This window comes from Anolis sagrei, chromosome 5 (genome assembly GCF_037176765.1).
Source record: "Anolis sagrei isolate rAnoSag1 chromosome 5, rAnoSag1.mat, whole genome shotgun sequence".
Taxonomy (NCBI): domain Eukaryota; kingdom Metazoa; phylum Chordata; class Lepidosauria; order Squamata; family Dactyloidae; genus Anolis; species Anolis sagrei.
In genome coordinates this window covers 29,809,718-29,822,893 of record NC_090025.1, presented here as the reverse complement: position 1 = coordinate 29,822,893, position 13,176 = coordinate 29,809,718, and the positions used below count along the sequence as shown (strand labels likewise).

General features: G+C 37.6%; 1 protein-coding gene across 1 annotated transcript in view; it reads left to right on the top strand.

The window, feature by feature from the left end:
• The window catches only part of PAPSS1 (3'-phosphoadenosine 5'-phosphosulfate synthase 1), a 66,814-nt gene extending 60,918 nt beyond the window's left edge, over nucleotides 1–5,896 (top strand). The window contains exon 12 of the mRNA XM_060779121.2: nucleotides 5,185–5,896. Coding sequence (XP_060635104.2) covers nucleotides 5,185–5,323 — 139 coding nt within the window. The 3' untranslated portion in view covers nucleotides 5,324–5,896. The remainder of the gene's footprint in view (nucleotides 1–5,184) is intronic.
• Nucleotides 5,897–13,176: the final 7,280 nt, after the last annotated feature.

Here is a 13,176-nt window from a genome sequence, read left to right as displayed (position 1 = left end):
CAGAACACTCTTTTGTTAGGTTGGGAAGATTTAAAATCTCGTATTCTAAAAAGTACCTTGGCACCAGACCTTGCTAGATAAGTATGCATTAGAGTAGATGACAGATGGATAAGATAGTTGGTCTAACCTGTGCTGAGGCTTTTTAAATACTTATTCTGTACAGCATGTTATTTTTCAGTTGCTTAGCTGAAGTGAACCACTGGCTGTCAGAATGGACAATATTGGAACTGTGGTGCTGCTGGCTGGGAGTCAGCTGCATTAAGATCACTACTGACTGAAAGGTCATGAGTTCGAAGCTAGCTCGGGTCGGAGTGATCTTCCGACCAATTTGTGTAGCTTGCTGTCGACCTTTGCAGCTGAAAGACAGTTGCATCTGTCAAGTAGTAAATTTAGGTACCATGTATGCAGGGAGGTTAATTTAACTAATTTACAATACCATAAAAATCTCCAGCAAGCATGCAAAAATGAAGAAGTATTTCATCAGTGTCACAAATGGAAGGTGAAGCGACAGCTCCCTGGTGGCTAGAATACCCTCATCAAAAGCTGGAATGTTAAGTAGCCTCTGTGTGTCTTTCTATATATGTTGTGTGTCAATAGCATTTAATGTTTGCCATGTATATGTACATTGTAATCCACCCTGAGTCCTCTGTGGGGTGAGAAGGGCAGAATAGAAATACTAGTTAAATAAATAAATATTGGGCTAGGTTGGGTGAGGAACATGTGTTGTTGTTGTTGTTGTTGTTGTTGTTGGACTCTCTACCATTAAATTCAGTCTTCTGTGGTTAATAGTGGGGGGGGGGGGTGGTTGAATTAATCGTTTAGCATCACCTTGAAATCTAGTTGTTTCCCACGTCTGTCCTGGATTTTATTTTTTCATGTCAGGAGCGACTTGAGAAATTGCAAGTCACTTCTAATGTGGGAGAATTGGCTGTCTGCAAGGACATTGCCTAGGGGATGCCCTGATGTTTTACCATCCTGTGGGAGGCTTCTCTCATGTCCCCGCAAGGGAAGCTGGAACTGGCAGACAGGAGCTCACCCTGTTCCCCGAATTTGCATTGATAACCTTTTGGTCAGCAGTCCTGCCGGCACATTGGGCCACCTGGGCCTCCTGTGCTAGGTAGATAATTATTAGACCCAGTATAAATATTATGGCAAATGTCAATAGCTTATTTGAACTTGTTTGAATAGTTCTAACTTTCATAACATATGACATAGTATTTCCTGATCAAGGAGGTTCACATATTCAGTTGCAAGTCCTTGAGTGATGGACGCATATGCAACACATCTGAAAAATATTACCTACAGGAATTGATCCAGTTGGTGTTATTAAGTATTTGGGATCTTGGGTTCCACAGATATTTTCACATTCAAGATTTAAAAAACCTAACTTGTCATCCAGCTGCATTTTGGGCTGACTTACAAATACAAATATTTTGGTTTAGTTTGGATAGTGATCTAATCCTCAGTACATCAAGCATATTATACCACTGGCCTCTGCAAGGGTCTGTACTGTTGAAACGACCTAAGGATCAAATAACTAAATTCATCCCATTCAGTTTTTTACTTTAAACAAATAATAGTCCAGCTACCACTCAAAATTAAAAGTTGTGATTACTTTCTCCTGCAATGTAGCTAAAAATAAGAGCTGATTTGAAATTTCATTTTGGGGTGAATCTCACAGAATATCAGTGACTATCTACCGCAGTGGACTCAATCAGACTGTGACAGTCTGATTTTTTCTTTTATGGTAAAGCTGAAGATTATTTCAGGAGAAGGAACTAGGAAAACCATCTCTAAGAATTCATTGCCCAAAACAACCCTGTTGGGCACTGCATAACGTTGGATGGTCTCTTGGCAATATTTTACACCTCTATTCCTGCCTCTGTGGCTTGCTCTTATCCAGAAAGGAAGGTCTTCAATCCAGAGGATAGCAGTGCCAATAAAACATAACATGGAGATGCAAATGAAATTGATAGAAATATCAGAATTGAAAAGTAATGGAAACACCTGAGGTACATACAGTTGAATCCTTAAGCAAACTCCAAGGCTTATCAGGAACTATGCCAGATACCTTTTTAATAGAAGGAATGTTCAAATGCATCTGATGAAGAAAAAAGCAGCAAAGGATAGGAATTATGGTCTCAAAAGTTGAAAGGAAGACTGAAAGAAGATCCATTTAAAGTGTTTAGTTAGAAGTGTCTAGTCCACTTTCCAGTGTTGACTTTGAAAACACGTAGGAAACATTAAATGCCACCAAGACACAGTACATAAAAAACCCAAACAAAAACAAAAGCCAAGAATGCACATTAAAAACTAACCACAGATTGAAAGCAGCACAGAAAAAAATGTTGCCAAACATGTGGTGAAACACAAGATCTTGTCTTGCCTTGGGAAAAGACAACAGAACACTAAGCCATGTGAGCTTCGAGATGTGTGTATGAACAACATTGCAGTTTGAGGAGCGGTAACAAAGAAGACCTTGCACATCAGAAATCAGTGTTATTTTAGAATTTGCAACACCATGCAACGCCTCACCACAAGCTGTGAGGAGAGGCAGGTAATAAATAAACTATATTATTATCATTGCAATGTTTTGCTGGACTTCATTGCAAGGTCACATCATAAGATTATTAGTGCCAAGGCTATTCATATTAAAGGCAATTTATATTTATTATTTACGGTATATCTATCCCGCCTTTCTCAGCCCGAAGGCAACTCAAGACGGCTTACAAATTGGCAGCAATTTTATGCTACAACAGTCATAAAATACAATTGAAAACATATAGCACAACATTATAAAAATTCATACAAAAAACCATTAAAAACAGTGTCTTCCAGTTAAACTCATTTTTCCAGTAGCATCGTCCATGTTCACTCTTTCTTTTTTATACCTTGCTTTTATTTGTAAGAACTCGTCATAGCTAACAGGAGTGTAATGTTTGTGTCTAGCTATCATTAACACTATGGCCCTGTTCAATTCAATGAGTAGACGTGCATTGAATTACATTATTAAAATCAGGAGTAGGTGAAGTGTAGGCCAACAGATACTGTAAGATTGAAACTTCTATCAGTGTGAGCAATTTTGAGGAGTTTTGAGGAATTCTGGCAATCTATTTTTTGGTTACATCAATTTAGCTCTTTAAAGGTTAAAACTAACATTGAATTTTGCCCAGAAATGAACTGGTAGCCCATATGTTTCTAGGTAGGTGAAATCCGAGTATGCGAGCTCTAATCTGATATCGGTGGAGCATCTAAAGCAGTGGTTCTCAACCTGTGGGTCCCCAGGTGTTTTGGCCTTTAACTCCCAGAAATACTATCAGCTGGTAAACTGGCTGGGATTTCTGGGAGTTTTAGGCCAAAACACCTGGGGACCCACAGGTTGAGAACCACTGATCTAAAGGCTAAGATTTCTAGCCACCGATGATGGCAACACTTTGTTCGGTTTTGTTGATTGGAGCAGCTGTATGATCAAAGAATTACAACAACTCTGGCTAAAGCTGCATACAAGATAACTTCACTGGACATTTCCATTTCTTCATATCTGGAAAATTAAATCAAAAGTTATGATGCTAACTTCTTGTGTATACCATAGGAAGACTGACGTTATTTATTTGCTAAGTGTAGTTAAAGATTAAGGCAAACAAATCTTCCCCTGCATACTTTTGGCTTCCATTTCTCACATTCTCAGAGCTAAAGCCAACTGAGGTCAGCATTTGGCTTGTGTTTCAAACTAAGAAAGAACGAGTAAGAGATAGGTGCTCTAAACTGAATAAATAAAGTAGAAACATTGCATTTTATTGTTGGATTGATTACTCCTTCAAAGTACTTAGGGGTTTTTGTCTGTTTTCATTCCTACTCTGAATTCTGTTATATCTAATAAAATTCAGTACTTATCTCATGGTCATCTGGATTTCTGATTTTGTCCCATGTGTTTGTTTGACTAGCTTTTAATGGCCAAATCCAAAGGTTAGTCTATATATGTATGTATTGTTTATTTAAACTGAGAATTGCCTTGGTGAATAATGTCAAGATTGATCTAAGGGTGCATCTACATTGTATAATTGATGCAACACCACTTTAGCTGCCATAGCTCAGAGCTGTAGAATCCTGGAAGCTGTAGTTTCATGGGAAAGGCTAAAGAACTTGTAAAACTACAGCTCCCATTTATTTATCATATCAGAAGTGAACCAATAGTACAGGTGTATTGTATTTTTTTAAAAAAAGCTTAAAATCTTAGCATTATATAATATGTTTTTGGAATGGCTCTGGTGTTGCTATAAAAAGGTCCTCTGTTGTGTCAAGGCTCAGGCTGCATTGTAATAGGTGGCCTATGGTTTGCTCTTCTCCATACTCGGATATTGTGGATTCCACTTTGTGGCCCGTTTCTTAAGGTTGGCTCTGCATCTCTTGGTGCCGGAGTGCAGTCTGTTCAGTGCCTTCCAAGTTGCCCAGTCTTCTGTGTGCCCAGGGTTACAACTCCCATGATTCCATAGCATTGGGCCATGGCAGTTAAAATGTTGTCAAACTGTATTAATTCTACAATGCAGATGCACCCCAGGTTTCCCATAGCAGCTGGTTGGATGGCTGAATGCTTCTTGAGAACCTCCCCAAACAGAGTCGACTTTGTATTTATCCCAAGCACCAGTCATTTCAAGCATCTTCTTCCTTGCAGAAGTGAACGTGTACAGAAACATATGGATAAACATTATGTTCTGTACATGCTAACAGTGAATTTTGTTCTCTGAGTATGGCTCTTTATGATACCCGAAACAGTACCATCAACACCTGAGAGGGAAGGTTTCACTTTGTGAACCTAGATTTGGAGAAGTGGGGGGAAAGGCTATTTAGACATACATATTATTACAATCATAGCATGGACTCTGCAAATTCATTGTTGACAGAATCCAAATTATCAGGACAGAAAACTGGAGGAAGCGTTATCTAGCAAAAGGCACGGTTAGAACTTTGTTTTGAAGGATATCACTTTAAATGATTTCATTGCAGTTCCTGGCATATGATTTCTATGTGTGTGTGAACGTGCTGCGTGGAGACATTTCAGAGTCAATAATCTTTTACTGAAACCCTTGGGATCCAGATTGTTGTATTTTAAAATTCAAATGAAAATGTCATTATAGCAGTTGAACTGTTATCCTGAAATGATTGTCATTTTGTGTTTTATTTCAGCCACGAAGATTTTGAATTCATTTCAGGAACTCGCATGCGCAAACTGGCCCGAGATGGGCAAAATCCTCCTGAGGGTTTCATGGCTCCTAAGGCATGGACTGTGCTGACAGAGTACTACAAATCCTTGGAAAAAGCTTAGGCTTCTTATTAATTGAGGATCAACTTTTGACGTTTGATTTATTAACAAGAAGAGGGACCACACAGCCACCGATGGGCAAAGCTTTCCTGTAGTGTCTGTCAGGATGCTGTTCCCTTAAAAAATCCAGACCCTTTTCTCCTTAACTATGGCATTTTTCTGTTTCTCTTATGGGTTCTGTTACATATTGGCACCTAACAAATGGCTGCTTTTAGTGTTTTCTCTTTTATTATGTTTAATATCCTTGTGAAAATATTTTTGTTTAATCTTGTGCTTTTTAAAATATTATTTTTATGCCTCTGTACCCTTCAGTTTTCAGTGCTTCTGCATCTTTTTAGTTATTTTCTCTCACATTATTTAATGTAACTTCTGTTTTGTATTGTTTTCCTTTTTCATAGTTTGAAGGACAAATACTACGATCTGATTATATGAGATAGAAATAGGTGCTAAATCAAATCAAAATTAAATAACTTTTTAGAATAATCCACTTTTCTGTCAATGGTCTTTGAACCTCTTGTAAGGAATCTCTAAAATATGCTTCAGTGTGCTACAAATTAAACTTCTTTATTGAATGCATGTTTTGTTTGTATAGTTTCTTACTTACTTACTTAGGTGATCCCTTGTTGACTGAGTAGGATGGCTTTCCAAGGGTTTTATTTTTCTTGGAAGATGCCTATGCGTGAATATTTTTAATGTGCGGAGGTCGGTGCACAACCAATCAACACACAGTCTTTACAGAGCGAGGGACCTAACCAGTGGCATGGTTAACATGAAGATGGTGGCTTCTCAATCTGTTGTCGCCTTCTTTCGCCTTCACAGCTATTGCAATGTGTTCCATGTTGTCTTCTGCCTGATCTGCCACTGAGGTCTTCAGATTATGTTTGGTCTGGAACCTCCCCTGTGTCCCCTTCTGGGAGTACATGACTCCTACGGTTGCACCCGCAGGTTCATTGGAACATACAAGTCTCCTCACCACAACAAGGTGGCAATCCACAGAGTTTATTGGAATAGCATAAAGAGCATTACTTCTCAAGAATTATAACTTTTTCACAGTTACTCTCATTGTGATTTTTTTAAAAAAAACTTTTTGTGTAAATAGGAAAAAAATCATTTTGTTTCCTAACCCTATTTCTTGACACAATGTTGACATTCCTTTATTGTTGAAATGCAGATATTATCGCATCCTCCAATGTATACCTTGTCGTTTCTTGTAAGAGTTCAGAGTAGCTAATAAGATGTTATTTCTATGTCTTGCTTTCACTTAGGCTCCAACTACACTGCAGTATAAAATCCAGATTATCTGCTTTGAACTGGATAATATGGCAATGTAGACTCATATAATCCAGTTCAAATCAGATAATCTGAATTATCTGCTTTAATTATCTGGATTATATAGTAAATCCAGCCTTAGATTACAATCCTGACAGGCATAAAATTAAATCATTACTTTTCTGGAATGGAAAAAGCTATGAAAAATCTATGCCATCTGCTTCAACACTCAAAACAATTATAGAAACATCTTGAATTAACATTTCAAACCCTTCGGCATTCTTTAACATACCCTTGATTGACAACAAATTCTGTCTTCTTGCTAGGCATTACTTAGGTGCTATCAATTTTATGTGTGCAATATGTAGTCAAGTAATGGCGTGTTTTATTTGGTGGAATGCTACTATTATCGAAGGATATGGAAGGTTCAGAACACACACCTGCCAAAGAAGCAAGGCTTTCTTTTTGGCATTTGCAAGTAGCCCTTTGAAGGAAAAAGGAAATAATTGAATTTTGGACAGCAGTTGTCAGTCGATGCAGAAAACACATTGAGCTGAATTTGTTAAAAAGCCATATTTTCTGTTCTGAAGTTAGGATAATTTAATTTGACTTCAATAAAAAGCATGTGTAGTACTTGCAGATTCAATTTTGAAAGGCGAAGTAAGACAAACATCAGTACTAAGGAAGGGGCAAACAGGCAACAAAAAACTTTTGTCCAAGAATTTGTTCTTTTCACTATTAAATTACAGCAGATTTTTTGCAATGCAGGAACCTTCAATAAGAAGAGGGCTAATTGCAGTCTTTAGATAATGAACTGCAACTCCCATTATTCCTCATTATTGGCTATGCTAGATCAGACTAATGGGAATTGTAGTCCACTAATTGGAGGATTTACTTTGCCCACCCTTCCCTTAAATTGTGGGTAGAACTAGAATGGTCAAACAGAACAATTTTTCTACTTTGCTTGGAGCACAATATCTTTAACTTTTTTCAATATATAACAATTCGTCTAAAAGGTCTTTTTTCCTCTAGAATCATTATAAATCTTTTCAAATAAAAGATTTGGGTCACTAACTTCAAGCTTTGGTACCAAATTCACAGAAGTTTTATTTTTTTTACTGGTGCATGGCCGTTTCCAATATACTGAAATTTCCCCTTCTAAATCGTACACAAGAGGACCATATGTCTGTTTTAATCCTACTGTAACCTTCGAACTTTTATTTGTCCCTATCAAAAGTCATTCTGACACATGAAGCAAAGTTGTTTCGAGGGAGAAAGAGTAATAAAAGAACCTCCTGTTAGTTTTGAAGCCTCCTAAAAAAGAAAAGGTTGAAGCGTTGCTCTCCTTTCTTTCAAAACTGAAGTTAATGAGGTGGACGGAGTTTACTAAATCTTGGGTTGAAGAGTTAAATAAGTGCTATAAAACCATTACAGTTCATCATTGAGAGATCTATTCCAGATGATCCTTTCTTCTCAAACCTACTTTAAGTGACGTCAGTTATTCTTCTGGGGTCAACAAAAAAGCAAAAGGACAGGCCTGTGCCATTTTGCAAGATGGAGGCTCCAAGCGGTTTATTTTTACAGCTACATAAATTCCCATTCAAAATCTGAGGTCCTGAACTTGGATAGAAAAGTTGCTCGCTTAATGAAGATTAAGGATCCTGGGCTTGAAATTGGGATGCTCCGTTAGAGATCTTAAACCCTGGATTGTTCGGTAAGTACTACCAGACGGGAAACTGTTACAGAAAACGATTAAAGGAAAACCCTGGAGCCAGCCCAAATGTCTATGATACAAATAATACCACCTATAAAAATCAGTCAAGAGAAACTATACTAGATGTCTTTGTAGGTTTCAGTCTTGCCATTTTTTATTTTCTTGGGGAATTGCAAAAGAAATTAATTTCAGTCCTATGATCTGACTTTTTACAAGAAAATTATATCACAAAAGTACATCTTATAAGCAACTGAGGTAAGCAAATATGCTTTTAGAGGATTGGTTCCCAACTTTTTTTTTAATGAGGGACCACTTGACCACTCTCCAACATTAGAACCAAAAGGGTTACAAATCAGTTTTTGGTCAACTTTAGAGTTGGTTTGGTTATTTGGAGTGCTGACTCAGAAAATTGCATTGAATAGACCACATCAGCTCTATTTTCTGCTGCAGAACATATGCCATCTAGTAGTCACCATCTGCTCACCCACCCACAGAATACCATATTTAATAATAACCTAGAGCTGATGTGGTCTATCCAATGCAATATTTTTGAATCAGCGCCCCAAATAACACCAAGAACGGGCCTAAAAAGAAAACAACAAAGCACCCCTGCTCCTAGGAATGGCCCCACTTGGGGGGGGGGGGGGGGAGGGAGAAGAAGCAGCAGTCAGGAGGCTTGCTGCACCTTTTGTGGGTAGTCATCCTCTCCCCTCCCGACACCCCTTTGCCTCAGCACTATAAGAGGGTTTCACTTTCGTTGCAACGGAGTAGTAACGGTGAGGCTGCGGACCATATTTTAGTTCTTGCGGAATACTGGTGGTCACCGGTTGGGAACCACTGTTTTAGAGCAAAACCCCCCAAAAAGGCAATATTACAACTTTTTGCATGATGTTGATGATGTTGAAAACAGACTTGTAGACCAACCTTTGTGTTTTTCAATATTAAACCCTATGTTGGTGTGTGAGAGATTTACATCATCAAGCAAAAAGGTAAAATGCAAAATAGTGGTTAAAAAGAATAAGCCAATTACATGTATTTCCACCCCTACCCCAAGAGGTTTGCATGAGAGCCAGTGTGGTATAGTAGTTTGCGTTTTAGACTAGAATTTTGGGAGACCTGAATTGTGTACATACACCAATATTGTTTGGTGTGAGATGGTATAGAGGTTATTTCCTTCAAACTCTATGTAGTTCATTCACAATGCTAATCAATAACTGTAGCTTCAGTTCAATTTTCAAATCATTCTAAAAATGCTCTTAAATGAGAAAGATGGAGTTAATCAGAGCCAATATATGGTGACATTAACAACTTCTGAAAGCACGCTTCCTTGAGATTAAGCCCAGTGGAGACTTACATCAGAGTAAGTAAGGTGTTGTGCTGTCAAGCATTTTTACTGAGAAGTCTTAAGCAGCAGTGATGGGCAACTTGTGCTTCCTTCAAATAGCACAGAGCACCATTTACATCCAGGGTTCACATCCCTGCTCAGATAAAGAAATCCATTGGATAACTGGGTAAGTTTCTCATAGTCTATGAGGAAGAAGATAGAAATGCTCCTCTAAACAAATATTTTCAAGAAAACCACAGGATATGGTCACTAGAACTTGGAATCAGATGCAAAAAACAGTAATATAATCTTGTGCTGTGCCCACAAGAAAGTAGCTTGTCTTCGCAATCATCGTTTGTGATGGAGATTAATTAAAATAAGGCTCTAGAGATTAAGACAGAGATGAAAAACAGTGTCTCTGAGAAAATCTGTGTTGGAACCAACTAACATCCTTGTCATTTGATACCTAATGCCAAAATGTGTACTTTTTTACACTCACAAACACAAACTATTGGCAATAGACTATTGGACTGGGGGTTGGCATACCATCCTCCCTTCATTTTTAAAGATGTCTTTTGAGGAAACTAGTTGCAAAGCAGAGGATGGATGGTTTTATATGGACCATTCCTACATGTATATCAAGAGCTCTGCATGGTGTGGCTTGAGGATTGTCTTACAATTCTGGGGAGAAGGGTTCAATTTCCCCTTGACTATGGGAACCCACTGGGTGACCATGGTTAAATCACATGCTCTCAGTCCTGGAAAACCCCATGATAAGGTCTCCTTAAGGTCGCCATAATTCAGACATGACTTGAAGTCACACCATAACAAATATGTATTCTGTGGAAAATGCTGTTCCTTCCCAACTCCTCATTGTGCATAATTTGGGGAAAGGGAAGGGAGGGACCATGGAAAAAGGGCAATAGGTGAGCCACATTCATTCCTATAACTCATTCTTTTGCAAATTCCATATTTTCACTGCATGAATGGAGTAAATAGAGAGCAGTGGAGGGAGAAAAGTTAGTTCCTCAACAAACAATCATGGGATTTAGAATCACATCTGCAACTCCTAAAAGGCAAAAAAGTCCCCCAAGTCTAAATTACTGAGTTCACCCCCCTCCCCAATAAAATTCAATGATGCTTGGCTACAATCAAAGGGCCCTGTTATCCAAATTGCTTACTTTAAAGCTCATTGTGGTGAAGTAACTACACAATATTCTTTACCATCCATGAGTAAATACATCCCAGTGGGAACTAAGTGAATACTTGGGGCTTGAACTGAATCTCTTCATTAAAGAGAATTTCATCCTCCGTACCCATTTATATAGCTATTATAGTATAGTTATGTCATTTGAAACCCTTTTCTTTTTTATTTCAATTTTCCCATGTCTTACTGCTTAATAATGAGTAGATGTGAACAGTATATTTTGCAGATGGTTATATGGATTTTGCTCCTCTGAATTCCCCTGATTGTTGCTGCTGAATTGCAATCAAGACAAAATAGTTGCAGTAAGCAAGATTTGTTAGAAGGCATCTGATGTGCTTGTTTGGAATTTAAGAAATCATATTCCTTTGAAAAATATTAGGGAAAATATTTTTCTATATCATTTTTACATTAGGTTTCTCCTAAAACTTGCATCTTGATGTATGGTATGGAGAAGACATAAGAGACATAAGTGAGCAGTAGATGTGCTAAGAGAATAAAAAAATAGTAAATTCTATTTAAAGTTTTCATTTATGTTCTCCTTTTACATTATAATATATCTTTTTTTAAATCAAGAAAGTTGTAAAACTCGAGGTAAGCTTTCTTTGATTTACAAGATTTTCCATCTCATTTCCTGCTACCATATGCTTGTATCATACATTACATGTGCAAAGTGACCCCATTACGCTGCCAGAGGATGCTTAATTCAATTGCAAATACTCCTGTGTAAAATGCCTGCTATGGAAGAACGCTTACTGACACATTGCGTCTTGCATGTGCAAAGGCCTCTCTCTTCTGTTGATGTACAGGAAACATTTCTATTTGCAGCTTGAATAAATACAAATTTAGAAAATAACTGTTTGTTTAATCTGTAAGGTGCATTTTCAGAATAATCTGTTAGAAAGATTGCTGTAATTCAATAAAAATTTCATTAAGGACAACATCAAGTACAGGAGACCATATATTTTAACTTTCATTGCTGCTTCCTCCACAGACCTGTATGTTCCAGTCAGCCTCTAAAGCTAACCTGCTGCCCACAATTGTGATGGAGAATGTTGACTCTGTCTGTGTTGAGATAAGTCTGAACTATTAGTCCAAGTGGCATGTGTAGGTGAAAGTGGCATGTGTAGGTCAGGCGCCTTTATGGCACCATCATGTGCTATTTTGTAAGCCACCTAAGTCCCTATGGGAGATGGTGGTGGGGTATAAATAAATAAATAAATAAATAATAATAATAATAATAATAATAATTATTATTATTATTATTATTAAAAGAGGAACAGAATGAGCAGTGACTCCTGGTCTCATACATGAGTAGAACCTCAAGCATAGTGTGAGTCACTTGACCATTAGCATTGCTGCATTATTGCCATCTCAATAGCTTCAGCTCCAGAAATCTGATGGGTTGGAGGATCACAAAACAAAATCCAGTGATGGTTCTGTCCTTTTGTTGTGATAGCAGGTATCACTAAAAGCAGCAAGCCAGGCCAATTACTTTTAAAGTACTGTGTTTATTATCTTACCTTCCTGGTCTCAACTTGAAAGAGCAAAATGTATTCCTCTTTTTAATTGAATGGTTATAATTATTTTAGTTGTGTTAATTGTAACTGTGTGTTTTAATGTATGGTTTGTTTGTTTTTTTGCTATCTAATTACTGCCTGATGTAAGCCATCCCGAGTGCCTCTACGGAGGTGAGAAGGACGGGATAGAAATGCCCCAAATAAATAAATAAATAAATAAATAAATAAATAAATAAATAAAATGCCAGTGCAGCTCTTAATTGCAATTCTAAGCACTTCTGGAGAGAAATTAATATTTTTGTGATTAGTCTGAATTGCCACATTCATCAGTGGTGCCTTTATAAATTAGGCAGCGGAAAGACACTATTAAGTGAAAGAGGGAATCATTGCAAGACCAGGAATTGTCAATATCAATGACAGCTTTTCATACATGTTAAATCTTTGTTTGCTATATTCCATGATGAATGTCAGAGCTTTGCATTTCTCTTGCTCATCTTTAATTTAGCCTTTCAAAGCATCCAGGACCAGTTTTATGAAAAGGAGGAGAATTGTGGTAAAGAAAACATGTTAATACTCCCAAGCAAATTAATTTTTGAAAGTCCTATGGCCACATGCAGAATTGAAACATTAGCAAATGGGTTTTTCCTTCTCTCTCATTCATACAAAGGCCTTAACTTGTTAAGGTAAAGGTAAAGGTAAAGGTTTTCCCCTGACATTAAGTCCAGTCATGTCCAACTCTGGAGGTTGGTCAATTTCTAAGTCGAAGAGCTGGCATTGTCCGTAGACATGTGACCAGTATGACTGCATGGAGCTCTGTTACCTTCC